We start from the raw sequence: 12,203 nt of genomic DNA on the forward strand, positions 1-12,203 counted from the left end.
GATGTTATAGGGCATAGTGTGACGTTGCTATCAGTTCTTCCTATGCTCACTTTGGTAGTATAGCTGCATGCGTTCTGTGTGATCCGGTTATCCTGGGATCTGTTAGAATAATCCGAGGCATACCGTTGATCATCCGAGGACCAAGCAACCACACGAGCACGACACCGAGATTTGTTAACGAGGTTCACCATCTTGGCTACATCCCCGGGGCTTGACTATGGGCGCTCCTCCCCATGACATCGCTACAATACCGCACCCGGTCGCCCTGGACGCCGGCACATGCCGCCGGCTTCCCTTGCGTTCCTATGCTATTATGTTGGCATGGGTTACATCGTGTGTCTACCCCCAGTATATATGAGAGGCCTAGGATACAAGTGTCCTATTAGGACACGACTCCATATCCTATCTAAACACAATACTACTCAAAGTCCAACTGTAACCTATCTTGTACGCAATATTCGACACAACTCTAACAGGATCTGCATTGTATGAGGACTACCTCATCACCTTGTATTGGTCAGCCATGCACTTTGTTCGGTTGTTGCATTATACTGTCTCCGTTCAGAATTACTGGTCGCAGAAATGAATGTATCTAGTTATATTTATATACTTCTATATACATCAATTTCTATTCATTTTTTAGACAAGTAGTCCCAGATGGAAGGAATATATAAAGCGGGGCGCCTGGTTCAAACTTCAAAGAGAGACATAACCACAAAGGAGACGCAAGAAGACAAATAACTACAGCACAATTGATGTCATGTCAGCAAGAAATGTTCTTAAGGGCCACTCCACAGCTTCCCACTACGAACCTAAATCTTCATGAAACTTGAGAAAATCATACTCGGCGAAAATCATACGCTTGTTTTAGATGCCTGTCGTCGTTGATTGCTACAGAAGATGGATTTAAATAATTGAAATTAAGTTTTTTTAGCACTCTCTCTGAGCCAAATTAATTAACGTAGCTCTAGTACAACTTTTTCTTTTTGAGTTTGGACTTGGTTTGGCTGTGTGCATCTTTTTTTTTAAAAAATGTTGGCTATGTGCATCTTAGTTATGCAGAAGTCAGGTAATACTTAAAAACTTTGTAAGTAATAAAGCGCCCCTTATCGAACAATAGAATTATGCAGAGGACTAACACTTAACTCTGGAGTAGTAACTGGTTGAAACTTACCAGCTCTACGTGGTTGATGTTGACATCCAATTTCGAATACAGAACATATTTCCCAAACCATTCAAAAACATCACACTGCCATCTTGGTTATTACCCTTTAACCTCCTCACAGCAGATTCCATCTGCATACACTCAGTGTAAGAACGCAGCAGATCCATTAAAACATGTAGTACGAATTATCACGTTATACTAAAATTTTAGAATCAACAAGACATTAGCTACATATTGACTTCTTTAATTATTTATGAAGACTGCCTCTAGAGAATTGTTGGCATGTCTATGACGGTAAATTTGCAGCTCAGTTAAAGTGTGCTTGGTTGGTTAAACAAGGTATACTAGATGATTTTCCCGCGCGTTGCTGCGGGATTTTAAAGATTAATTTTGGATATATTATATAAGAATGAAATGATCTAAATCAAAAGCTATTATTTTCAAAAGTAATTATATGTGAACAAAGAGTATGCATGTACGTTGGACCATTGGAGATGGAACAATTAAATTGGAGTATGCATGTGCTACAAAATAATTCTAGTGGGTGATGATATGTGGAGGGCTGCATGTTGAGATAATTAGACTTAATGGGATAAACTATATATTTATTATAGATGGGATAGGTTGTTTGCTTGGTTGGGTGGATGGGAGTATCAAAAAAGATTAATTAGCTAAATGACACCTCCTAACTTCTACATTAACACCATCAAGACCTAGTGAACCTACTTAAGTCAAACCAGAAAAACATGTACCTGTTTCAGATAATCATCCATGAACATGATTGCATGGTCATCATGCCCAGTACTGAGTTTGAAAACATGAAGTACATTGTCTTCCTTCAATGACTGCAAAAATGATTTCTATATATGTTCAGATTTTCATCAAAGCAAGGAAAATTTTATCTGGTGCAGTTGAAGATTACTACACATTGGTAAACAATAATCACCAACAGTTTAACACAAGAATAGCTAGAAAAGAATCCAAAGGTAAAACACAAACTCATCATTGCATTACAACAGTTGTGTATACATAAAGAATTATTGCATATGTTCAAAACAATACCTTGAAATCTCTGGCAGCTTGTGTCCTGTCCTTCACGCTATTATAGTTTGGGACTGCAAAATGAATGGTTGTGTCACAGCCTACAAGTGAACACAAGAAAAAGGTGAATTTCGGATCTGAATCACCATTAAAAAAGGAAACAGTTAGAGAAGAAGCACACACTGAGTTTATATAACCATCTTTATTATATAACAACATGTTACATGGGAGTATTGTTACATCCCTCCATTAAGAGGAGGAGCATACATAAGTAGAAGAGTTTAATAGTGGCCGTGTCCCCCAACCCACAAATAACTTTGGCACATGCACGCACAGACCAGAATTTTGCAACAGAAAACATCACTAACCTATGCACACGGTGGCTCTCGCAGCCAGTGATGGTAGGCCTGAATCGTCGCTCCACCTCTGCCTTGATGTTGTTGGCCATTGTCTGAAGGTCCTGGTTCTCTCCCTCGAACTCCAGGTAGCTACGTTCTCTCCAAAATCCCTACGGGCCAAATTTGTACAATCATATCGAGTCCAGGTCTTTTTGCCGATCTTTTGGCAGTGCTTTTCACCTAGACAGCCACCAAATTCGCCTGAAGTGGCGAGCTGTTCATTTTAAAATGACTTGCCACAGTTATGTCAACCAGGAGCATTGCTCTCTTTCTCGGCCTCCCGCAGAACTTCACAAGTTATGAGTTTGCTGTATGAGTATATAACTGAATGAACAACTACATGAAAGTAGTCTTCACAAGTCTGAGAAATTGCCAGATCAAAGTAGTCTTTGAACCTGCAAACAGAGCACTTAATCTACTTCTCAACGCACTGGAATTTTTTGCAATGTCTCTCTGTACTAATTGTCCACTGCTACCCTACCACGAAGAAGTAGCGATTTCTCCACCAATCCAGCTAGCAATCGGATTAAACACTAGGCAAAGAAATTCCTCTCTGCAACTATATATCCATACAAAAGTACCATTTACTCCTGGATCGAGCACTAAGCCACTAACTGACGGACGGAGAATGGATGACTAACCTTCTAGTTGCAACCGCATGACCTCTGACCTGCCCTGCCGGCGGCTCACAGCGATGGATAGCGGACTAGCCTGCCATCTAGGGTAATTGCAGACGGCCAGAGTTGCAACGGAGGCCCCATCGCGATACACGATGACCTCCGTAGCTGGGATCAGATGTATTTTCTAATTTGAATTGAATATGTAGTGTCACCATTCCAGATTTTTGGTACATATGAACAAAAATAAATTTATTCATGGGCCATTCAACACTTTTCACCTCATCGGATACTGGCTCAGATCGAGTTCACATATCATTAACATATTTCGAACCAAATCCATAATCATAAAATCCTCTGGTTTTATTCAAACAAGGTGGAGATGCCCCATCCCTCCTAGCATTGTTTTTCCTTATCATTTAGGATCTCTTCATTCAGCCTTTAATAGATTAATAACAAAAAAACATAAGTATGGCCTAGATATATAAGATGCTTCAGAATAGCTGGGCACAAACAAGTTGGCATGAAACGGTCTAGAACTTCTTTTGCGGGGAAAAATCTAGACCTTCTCAAAATCCAACAAATAAAATATGCTCGTTGTCCATGATCTAGGAGGGTATCTACGAATAGGTACTTAAGGTTTGTTCATGAAAAGTATTAAAATGTTTGGCAATTTTCCTTTTGGGTAGACAAAGTACCTAGAAATATGTAAATTCATGCTTATACACCTGAACATGCACCATAGTAGACCAAATTATGTTGCCAAAGTATAACGAACATATTATATTTTTGAATAGGTTATCTGTGTAAATGGTCTACACAATTCAAATAAGTATCAACTTCATGCCCAAAAGATTTAGTAAAAGGTACCTGGTGGTCCCAATGAAATATTTACATAACATTACAAACTTAGTCCACCAAAAGAATGATTTGATCCAGAAAAATCCTTCTTCACACATAGATCGAACTGATGATGACGTATCTAGAGTTAGGACCGGATATATGCTAGTAACTTGTAAGCAATTACCATCATTTACATGTAAAGGGAATTCTATGAGTCATGTCATGCTCTATACCTCTCAGTTCATCTTATCATCTTAGAGAACAATACAAAGTTAGTTTTATAAAAAAGCAACCGAGTCTAGACGAACCCTCCACATACAAGGCTTTAATAATCGAGCATATCTTAACAGTCCACACACGATTGCAACTTAGTCCTACACAGGTTTTGCCTTTCTTGTTTATGGTTGACAGCCTATACAAGGTTCCAAACTCGGTTGCAAAAGTGATACTATCCTGATAAATGTGTGACATGTAAAGTGAATAAGGCGAGTCATATATACCACACATCAGGGTTTCTATACTTTGTGTGTGATCATATGCACAACTAAAAAGCAACTTTGATGATCAATCCAAAAGTACGCTTGTAGCTAGTGCAACCTAACACAATGTACCAAAAAATCATTTCTGATGCATCCAAATAGAATTATTAAAGTTGATGCAAAGAAGGAAAGAGGTGGTGCCCGGACTACTATAAATAGGCATGAAGTATAATGATCATCACAAGCACAAGCATCAAAACCAAGAAAAAGTAGTTAGCACCAATCCATCATGAAGACCTTCCTCGTCTTTGCCCTCATCGCCGTTGTGGCGACAAGTGCCATTGCACAGATGGAGACTAGTTGCATCTCTGGTTTGGAGAGACCATGGCAGCAGCAACCATTACCACCACAACAGTCATTTTCACAACAACCACCATTTTCACAACAACAACAACAACAACCATTACCTCAACAACCATCATTTTCGCAGCAACAACCACCATTTTCGCAGCAACAACCAATTCTATCGCAGCAACCACCATTTTCACAGCAACAACAACCAGTTCTACCGCAACAATCACCATTTTCGCAGCAACAACAACTAGTTTTACCTCCACAACAACAACAACAGCTTGTGCAACAGCAAATCCCTATTGTTCAGCCATCCGTTTTGCAGCAGCTAAACCCATGCAAAGTATTCCTCCAGCAGCAGTGCAGCCCTGTAGCAATGCCACAACGTCTTGCTAGGTCACAGATGTGGCAGCAGAGCAGTTGCCATGTGATGCAGCAACAATGTTGCCAGCAATTGCAGCAAATCCCCGAACAATCCCGCTATGAAGCAATCCGTGCCATCATCTACTCCATCATCCTGCAAGAACAACAACAGGGCTTTGTCCAACCTCAGCAGCAACAACCCCAACAGTCAGGTCAAGGTGTCTCCCAATCCCAACAGCAGTCGCAGCAGCAGCTCGGACAATGTTCTTTCCAACAACCTCAACAGCAACTGGGTCAACAGCCTCAACAACAACAACAACAACAACAACAGGTACTACAGGGTACCTTTTTGCAGCCACACCAGATAGCTCACCTTGAGGTGGTTCTTTCCATTGCACTCCGTACCTTGCCAACGATGTGCAGTGTCAATGTGCCGTTGTACAGCGCTACCACCAGTGTGCCATTCGGTGTTGGCACCGGAGTTGGTGCCTACTGATAAGAAAAGTTGTCTAGTAATATATAGTTGGACCACCGTCGTCTAGTCGATGGACATGTCGAGGAAGCGGTGACAAATAAAGTGTCACACAACGTCATGTGTGACCCGCCCAAAGTAGTAGTTAAATTCTGGAATAAATACAAATAAAGTGTTCTCTAGACAATGTTCATATCGGCGTTGTGTGGACGTCGATCTGACTACCATGCTTGCAAGTTCATAAGTTCGTCTTGCCTGGTCACAACCTCAACTTGATGTATTAATTAATTAATCACGTATAGCAATAATCTAGATTTAAATATAATAGTGTTATTGTAAAATTTGGGTTGAACTGAAGAAAGGACAAACATACAACTCTTTAATGGTTGGAGATTTGAGATCTTGTTTTTATTGGTTTGTATGTGGTTCCAACTACTACCATTGTCTACATGACAATCACAACCGGTTTCATAATTAATTCTGTTTGCTTGTTTTTTTTGCAAATACTTCATTGATTCTTTGCACATCAACTTATTTTTCAAGGAAAAAACAGCTTTTTCTTGAATTTCATAGACACCACTAGATAGTTAATTTGAAATAAGTTGTTGTTCATGCCCTAGACCAGCTAGCACAATCTGTGTGGGGGGGGGGGGGGAGGGGGGTTGTTGCATGCGTATTCTTTGTGCATTATTTTATTTTGTTCTTTTGATGCACTTATGCTATACCACATTTTTACTTAATGGAAAGCAAAATAAGCAACGCAGGTAGAAACCACAGAACTTGAGACTGGGTGTGTGTCAACTTCACATCCTCCTCCTTATCTCATTAATTGGAAAGCAATAGCCCTCATGAGATCAGACAGCCATACACAGTGTTAAAATAAACAAGATGATGGCATTAACGATGTAGGTTTTTAATTAGTCAAATGGCTAAACTGAGGCACCCGGCAGCCATATGAGACATCCACGAGCATGTGATCCAGAATATTGCAACTAGAGCACTATATATGTATTTATGTCAGAAATCCAGTGCAATTTTTCAAAATGACGTTCCATTGGCTATGACCTTAGCAAATGATGTGAATTTTCTTTCCAAATACTACAAAAAGTTGCAGGATTGCAAATTAAACAATTACCTCCACTGACTACATGTGAAAAAACACATCGGCTAAGCAACAACAAAATATAATTATCTCAAGCACCTACCTGGCAGCGATTAGTTCTCATGAATTCATTGAATCAAGAATGCATCACATGCTTACTGCTGAACACTAGTAGAAAAAGGGCCATTTGTCCCGGTTCGTAAGGCCCATCTGTCCCGGTTGTGAAACCGGGACTAAAGGGTCGTTACTAAAGCCCTAAGCCTTTAGTCCCGGTTCTTACACGAACCGGGACAGATGGGCCTCCACGTGGCCGCTGCGGCGAGCCCAGGCAGGAGGGTCTTTGGTCCCGGTTGGTGTCACCAACCGGGACCAAAAGGCATCCACGCGTCAGCAGCTGGCAGGAGCTGAGGTTTTTGTTTTTTTAAAGGGGGTGGTTTAGGGGTTTTGGGGGTTAACTTAGGTTGTTAGCTAGCTAATAGAGAGAAGTGTCCTCTCTTATCTCCGTGCTTGGTTTACCAACGCTACTGCTACGCCTAAACATGGCTTAGATTGAAGTGAAGGCAACATGTGGTGCATGTCGAAAGTAATACTAATCCTAACTTGATCAAGTTTCGATTGTACTACTTTCGACATGCACCACATGCATGTTGCCTTCACTTTAATCCAATCCATGTTCATTTCACCCACTGATATATAATAACTCTTCATGCTCGCATCATGCATCATCATAATAATAAGTCCTACTAATCATCATCATACAACTTCTATTCGTTATTAATAACAAGTCATACGATCATCATCCTCATAGTCATCGAACCAACCCTACTTAATTGTTCTTAGCACATGATCATCAGTATTAGGTAGGACTTAAATACCCTCTTTAATGTAAAATAGCATAAAACAATATAGACCCTGACTCTCCATTATGGAGAATGGAGATCATCCTGTCTCCAATTCTTGCACTTCGCTTCCTTTTTCTTCCAAGAACCTCCTTACGAATGTCCATTCATTTTTTTCCATTCTTTGATTAGCATGTCTCCACTTCTTTTAGAAATCCGGTATGGACAGTTCAGATTCGTAGGATGACCTGGATGTATTTTCAAAACATCAAGGCTACCATTCTGATATATCAAATGAGGCACACAATCCATCGGGATTCTCTGTTGAAAAACATAGTAATAACTTCATAGTTAGCAATGATGTACTAGTTTTAGAAGTATGCAAAAGATGCACGGATGTCGTAATAGTAAAAAATCTTACCAGGGTATCTCCATGGTAGTTACCGTAGTTCAACACGTGCACTAGTGGCACGTATTGACCATAATGTTGAGGAATTTGATTGTAGATATTGTAATTCTCAATATCAGTACAAAATGCGATCAGATGATTTTTCTCCTGATAAGTTAATTCGGAGCCATCGGTGTAGTGGGTTTTGTTTACCATCTTCCGCACATTCTTTGAAGAATGAAAATAAGCTGTCAATGGAAATAAGTTGTCAACTATTTTGAAATAAATAATATAAATTAGTTAATAACTATGTTTGAGAAACTCACATAGCGGTAGAATTGGAGGCGTATCAACAAGGACCCAAATGTCCATATTGTCGCTCGATTTCAGGATCACCAAGATCCATGGTGACAAGCATATCCTCATGAAAACCATACATCTTGCAAAGTGCTTTCCATTTTTTGCAACCAAAATCGGTTACGCTCTCAGAATTGTACAGTTTTACTTCGAAATCCATACCATGATGGGTTCTTAGGTGAATTTTCTTTGTTTCCATACTTTCATGGTCTTCAAAACCCATCCTCTCCAAGCGTCTTGCATGGCATGGGATAAGCTAGTCGAATTGTAAAAGATGAAAATTACACGTTGAAATAGTTGAAGTCGTGCTTAATTACGAAAAAAACACTTGTCATCGTTGCGTACCGTTTCAACATTGAAGGTCTCCTCGAGCTTAATGCTGAAGCGCCGATCTTCGTCTAGGTGAGGCCTGTCGCACAGACCTCGGTCGTCGTGGCACCAGTCGCACTCCCCCGGGAGACTTTTGTCGTCCGAGTACGACATTTCCTATGTTCATAATTCAAATATTCAACTTGTACAATTAAATATATGTACTAAAAAACCTAAATTAGATCATTCATCACGGGTTGACTATCGGTCTGTCGAGTCTTTTCTTGAAAACTCTCAGCTCACGTGTTGTACATATTCGACCGTCGGTGATGGTAGCTCCTCCTTTCATTCCCGAGTGCATCCCACCAAATTGTCTAGCACACGGGAATGAAGGAGAAGCTACCGCCACGACAACAGTCGGGATTCTTCATCCTCTCATATATATATATGGTGGAGACTCTCCCTCACTGATTCCTCTCTGACATTTGCGACCGTCGGTGATGGTAGCTCCTCCTTTCGTTCCCGAGTGCATTACACCAAATTGTCTAGCACACGGGAACGAAGGAGAAGCTACTCCCACGACAACAATCGGGATTCTTCGTCCTATCATATATGGTGGAGACTCGACAGACTTAAAGTCAACCCGAAATATCGTTTAATTATCTTTCTAAAAAAGGACATATCAAGCGCCTGAAATTTGCCGGAACGGAAATATACATGTTTTTATCTACATCATATGAGCATTCAAATTTGATGGCCATTACATTCAATGGTTGAAAATATGAGCAAAAGCATTTCAAAATATCTTATAGGACTCATATTGACATGGAGATTTGGCTGGTCTCACCTCGAGGTCGGAGGGGGGTCAGTGACGGGGACGACGGCGGGGATGATGGAGGGGGCTCCTAGATTTCTGCAAAAACAAAAACCCTATAAGCAATCAAACTAATCAAATGCATACGCCTTGCATAGTGCTCTCCAATTTTAGCATTCAAAGTAGGAGTAGTTTTCCAATTTGAGCATTCAATAAGCAAAACCAAATCGTAAAATAAAGTAGTATTCAAATTAGCATGCATTCAATTATAAGAAAAACTACATCATCTCTTGCGTCTGTAGATCGTCGAATATTATCACTAATACACCTCGAATACTATCATACATATAGCATCGCTAATACAGCTAGAACCGTAGCGCCCGACGGGTATCGGCGCGGGCGGTGGACACCCAAAGAGAAGGAACCATCACAGGATCATAGCTCCAGTGAGATCCCTGAAAAACTTGCCAGGTATTGTCGAACCTGCCCTCCAACGCAACCATGTAGCGACGGACGTGCTCGCCCTCCTCGCTGACACGGTGACGTACCACCTCCGCGGTGTCCGGAAGCCTCGGCACCGTCACTGGCCCACGCGACCGCCACCAGACAAGGATCGGGTCAACGACGGGCTGGCTCCTCACCAACCTACGCCCCCCGGAAGGTAGCACCTCCCAATACCAGCCGGTGGAGCCCAGTCTCGGACATGGCCCCTCTGATCAAGCAGGCCTCCTCCGCTGAGTCGACGACGAGGATGCGGGATAGGCATCGTTGACGTCGATGCGGGAATAATTGCTTGAACTAAAAAAATAAACTAGTTCTATTAATTTTCTTGCTAAAAATAAACTACTTCTATAGTAAAATAAAGTAGTTTTATTAAATCAACTAGTTCAACTACTAAGCACTTACTATAAATAAAATAAAGTAGTACTTACTAAAAATAAACTACTTCTATAGTAAAATAAAGTAGTTTTATTAAATCAACTAGTTCAACTACTAAGCACTTACTATAAATAAAATAAAGTAGTACTTACTAAAAATAAACTAGTTTAACTAGTTATATTATTTTTTTTAACTAATTATATTAAACAATTTCTAAGTAGTACTTACTTAAAGTTATCGGGGAGGGGGGTATATCGACAACGACATACCCGATAAACAATAAGAAGAGGAAGAAGAAGAAAAAAAAGAGGAGAAGAAGAAAGAAATAGAGGAGGAGATCGAAGAAAAAAAGAAGAAAAGAAGAGGAGAAGAAGAAGGAATAGAGGAGAAGAAGTTCCTTCTATTTCTTCTTCTTCTCCTCATTTTTTTTCTTCTTTTTCATCTTCTTATTTACTTCTCCTCTTCTTCTTCTTTTTCTCCTTCTTCCTCTTCTTATTTTCCTTTTTCCTCTCCTGCTTTTTCTTCTAAATATGAACATATACATAAATGACTTTGATCATACACAATTTTCCTATACATACACAATATGAACATATACATAAATTGGCAAAGAAAATTCTATGAACAACAACAAAATCATAAAAATTCTATGAACAAAATTATAACAGAAAAATCATAAAAATTCTATGAACAAAATAAAAATTCTATGAACAAAATTACAACAGAAAAAAATCATAAAAATTCTATGGAAAAAATTGACATATTCTTTGCATATGAACATACAAACATTTGCATATTCAACAATAATATCACCAAAAAAATCTATAAACGGAAAAAAATTCTAACTTTTGCATATTCTTTTATGAACAAATTACAACAACTAAACATCTAAATTAATACAACTACACATCTAAATTAATACAACTACACATCTAAACTTAATTAGCTAGAAAATGCATATGCAGATAGGGCGCTCGGCGACGAGGAGAATGAGCTCACTGCAGGGGGGCAGCGACGAGGAGGCAGGGCACGGGGACGGCGACGGCGACGAGGAAGCAGGGCATGGCGACGGCGACGGTGGGGTAGGGGCGCGGCGACGGGCGACGAGAGGAGGCAGGGCCGGCGGCGTCGGGGCAGGGGTGGCGCGGGGCGGCGACAGCGTCGGGGCGGCGCGGGACGGCGTCAGAGGCAAGGCGACGACGACGGCGGCGAGGCAGAGGGGCAACCTGGCGGCGTCGTCGGGGCGGGATCGAAGAGCTAAACAAAAAATTTCACAAGTGCTGTATATATAGACGGAGCATTGGTCCCGGTTCGTGCCACCAACAGGAACCAATACCCCCTTTAGTCCCGGTTGGTGCCACCAACCGGGACCAATGCCCCCTTTAGTCCCGGTTGGTGCCTCCAACCGGGACCAAAGGTCTCTTTTCAGCAGCCCAAAGGGCGGGAAGCAGAGACCTTTGGTCCCGGTTGGTGGCACCAACCGAGACTAAAGGGTGGGCATTGGTTCCGGTTGGTACCATGAACTGATACCAATGCACACCTTTAGTCCCGGTTGGTGGCACCAACCGGGACTAAAGGCCTTGTATTGCCCGCGTCGCGGCACAAAAGTTTAGTCCCACCTCGCTAGTTGAGGGAGCTCAAGAGTGGTTTATAAGCCCCACTCCCGCTACCCTCTCGAGCTCCTCTCAAATGCAGGCTTACGGGCCTAAACATACTGTATCTGTCTGTAGCCCTACTGGGCCTTCTACGGGTCTGAATCCTGGCCCATGGGTGGGTTTCTAGTCGT

At 41.2% G+C, this 12,203-nt stretch overlaps 1 protein-coding gene across 1 annotated transcript; it reads left to right on the forward strand.

The window, feature by feature from the left end:
* The first annotated feature begins 4,784 nt into the window (after positions 1–4,784).
* LOC109745973 (gamma-gliadin B-I) lies at positions 4,785–5,916 on the forward strand. The gene has a single exon (XM_020305092.4). It carries the CDS (start codon positions 4,833–4,835, stop codon positions 5,751–5,753), a length of 921 nt encoding a protein of 306 aa, XP_020160681.1. The 5' UTR covers positions 4,785–4,832; the 3' UTR covers positions 5,754–5,916.
* The last annotated feature ends 6,287 nt before the right edge of the window (positions 5,917–12,203 follow it).

The sequence above is a fragment of the Aegilops tauschii genome, chromosome 1, assembly GCF_002575655.3.
Source record: "Aegilops tauschii subsp. strangulata cultivar AL8/78 chromosome 1, Aet v6.0, whole genome shotgun sequence".
NCBI lineage: Eukaryota > Viridiplantae > Streptophyta > Magnoliopsida > Poales > Poaceae > Aegilops > Aegilops tauschii.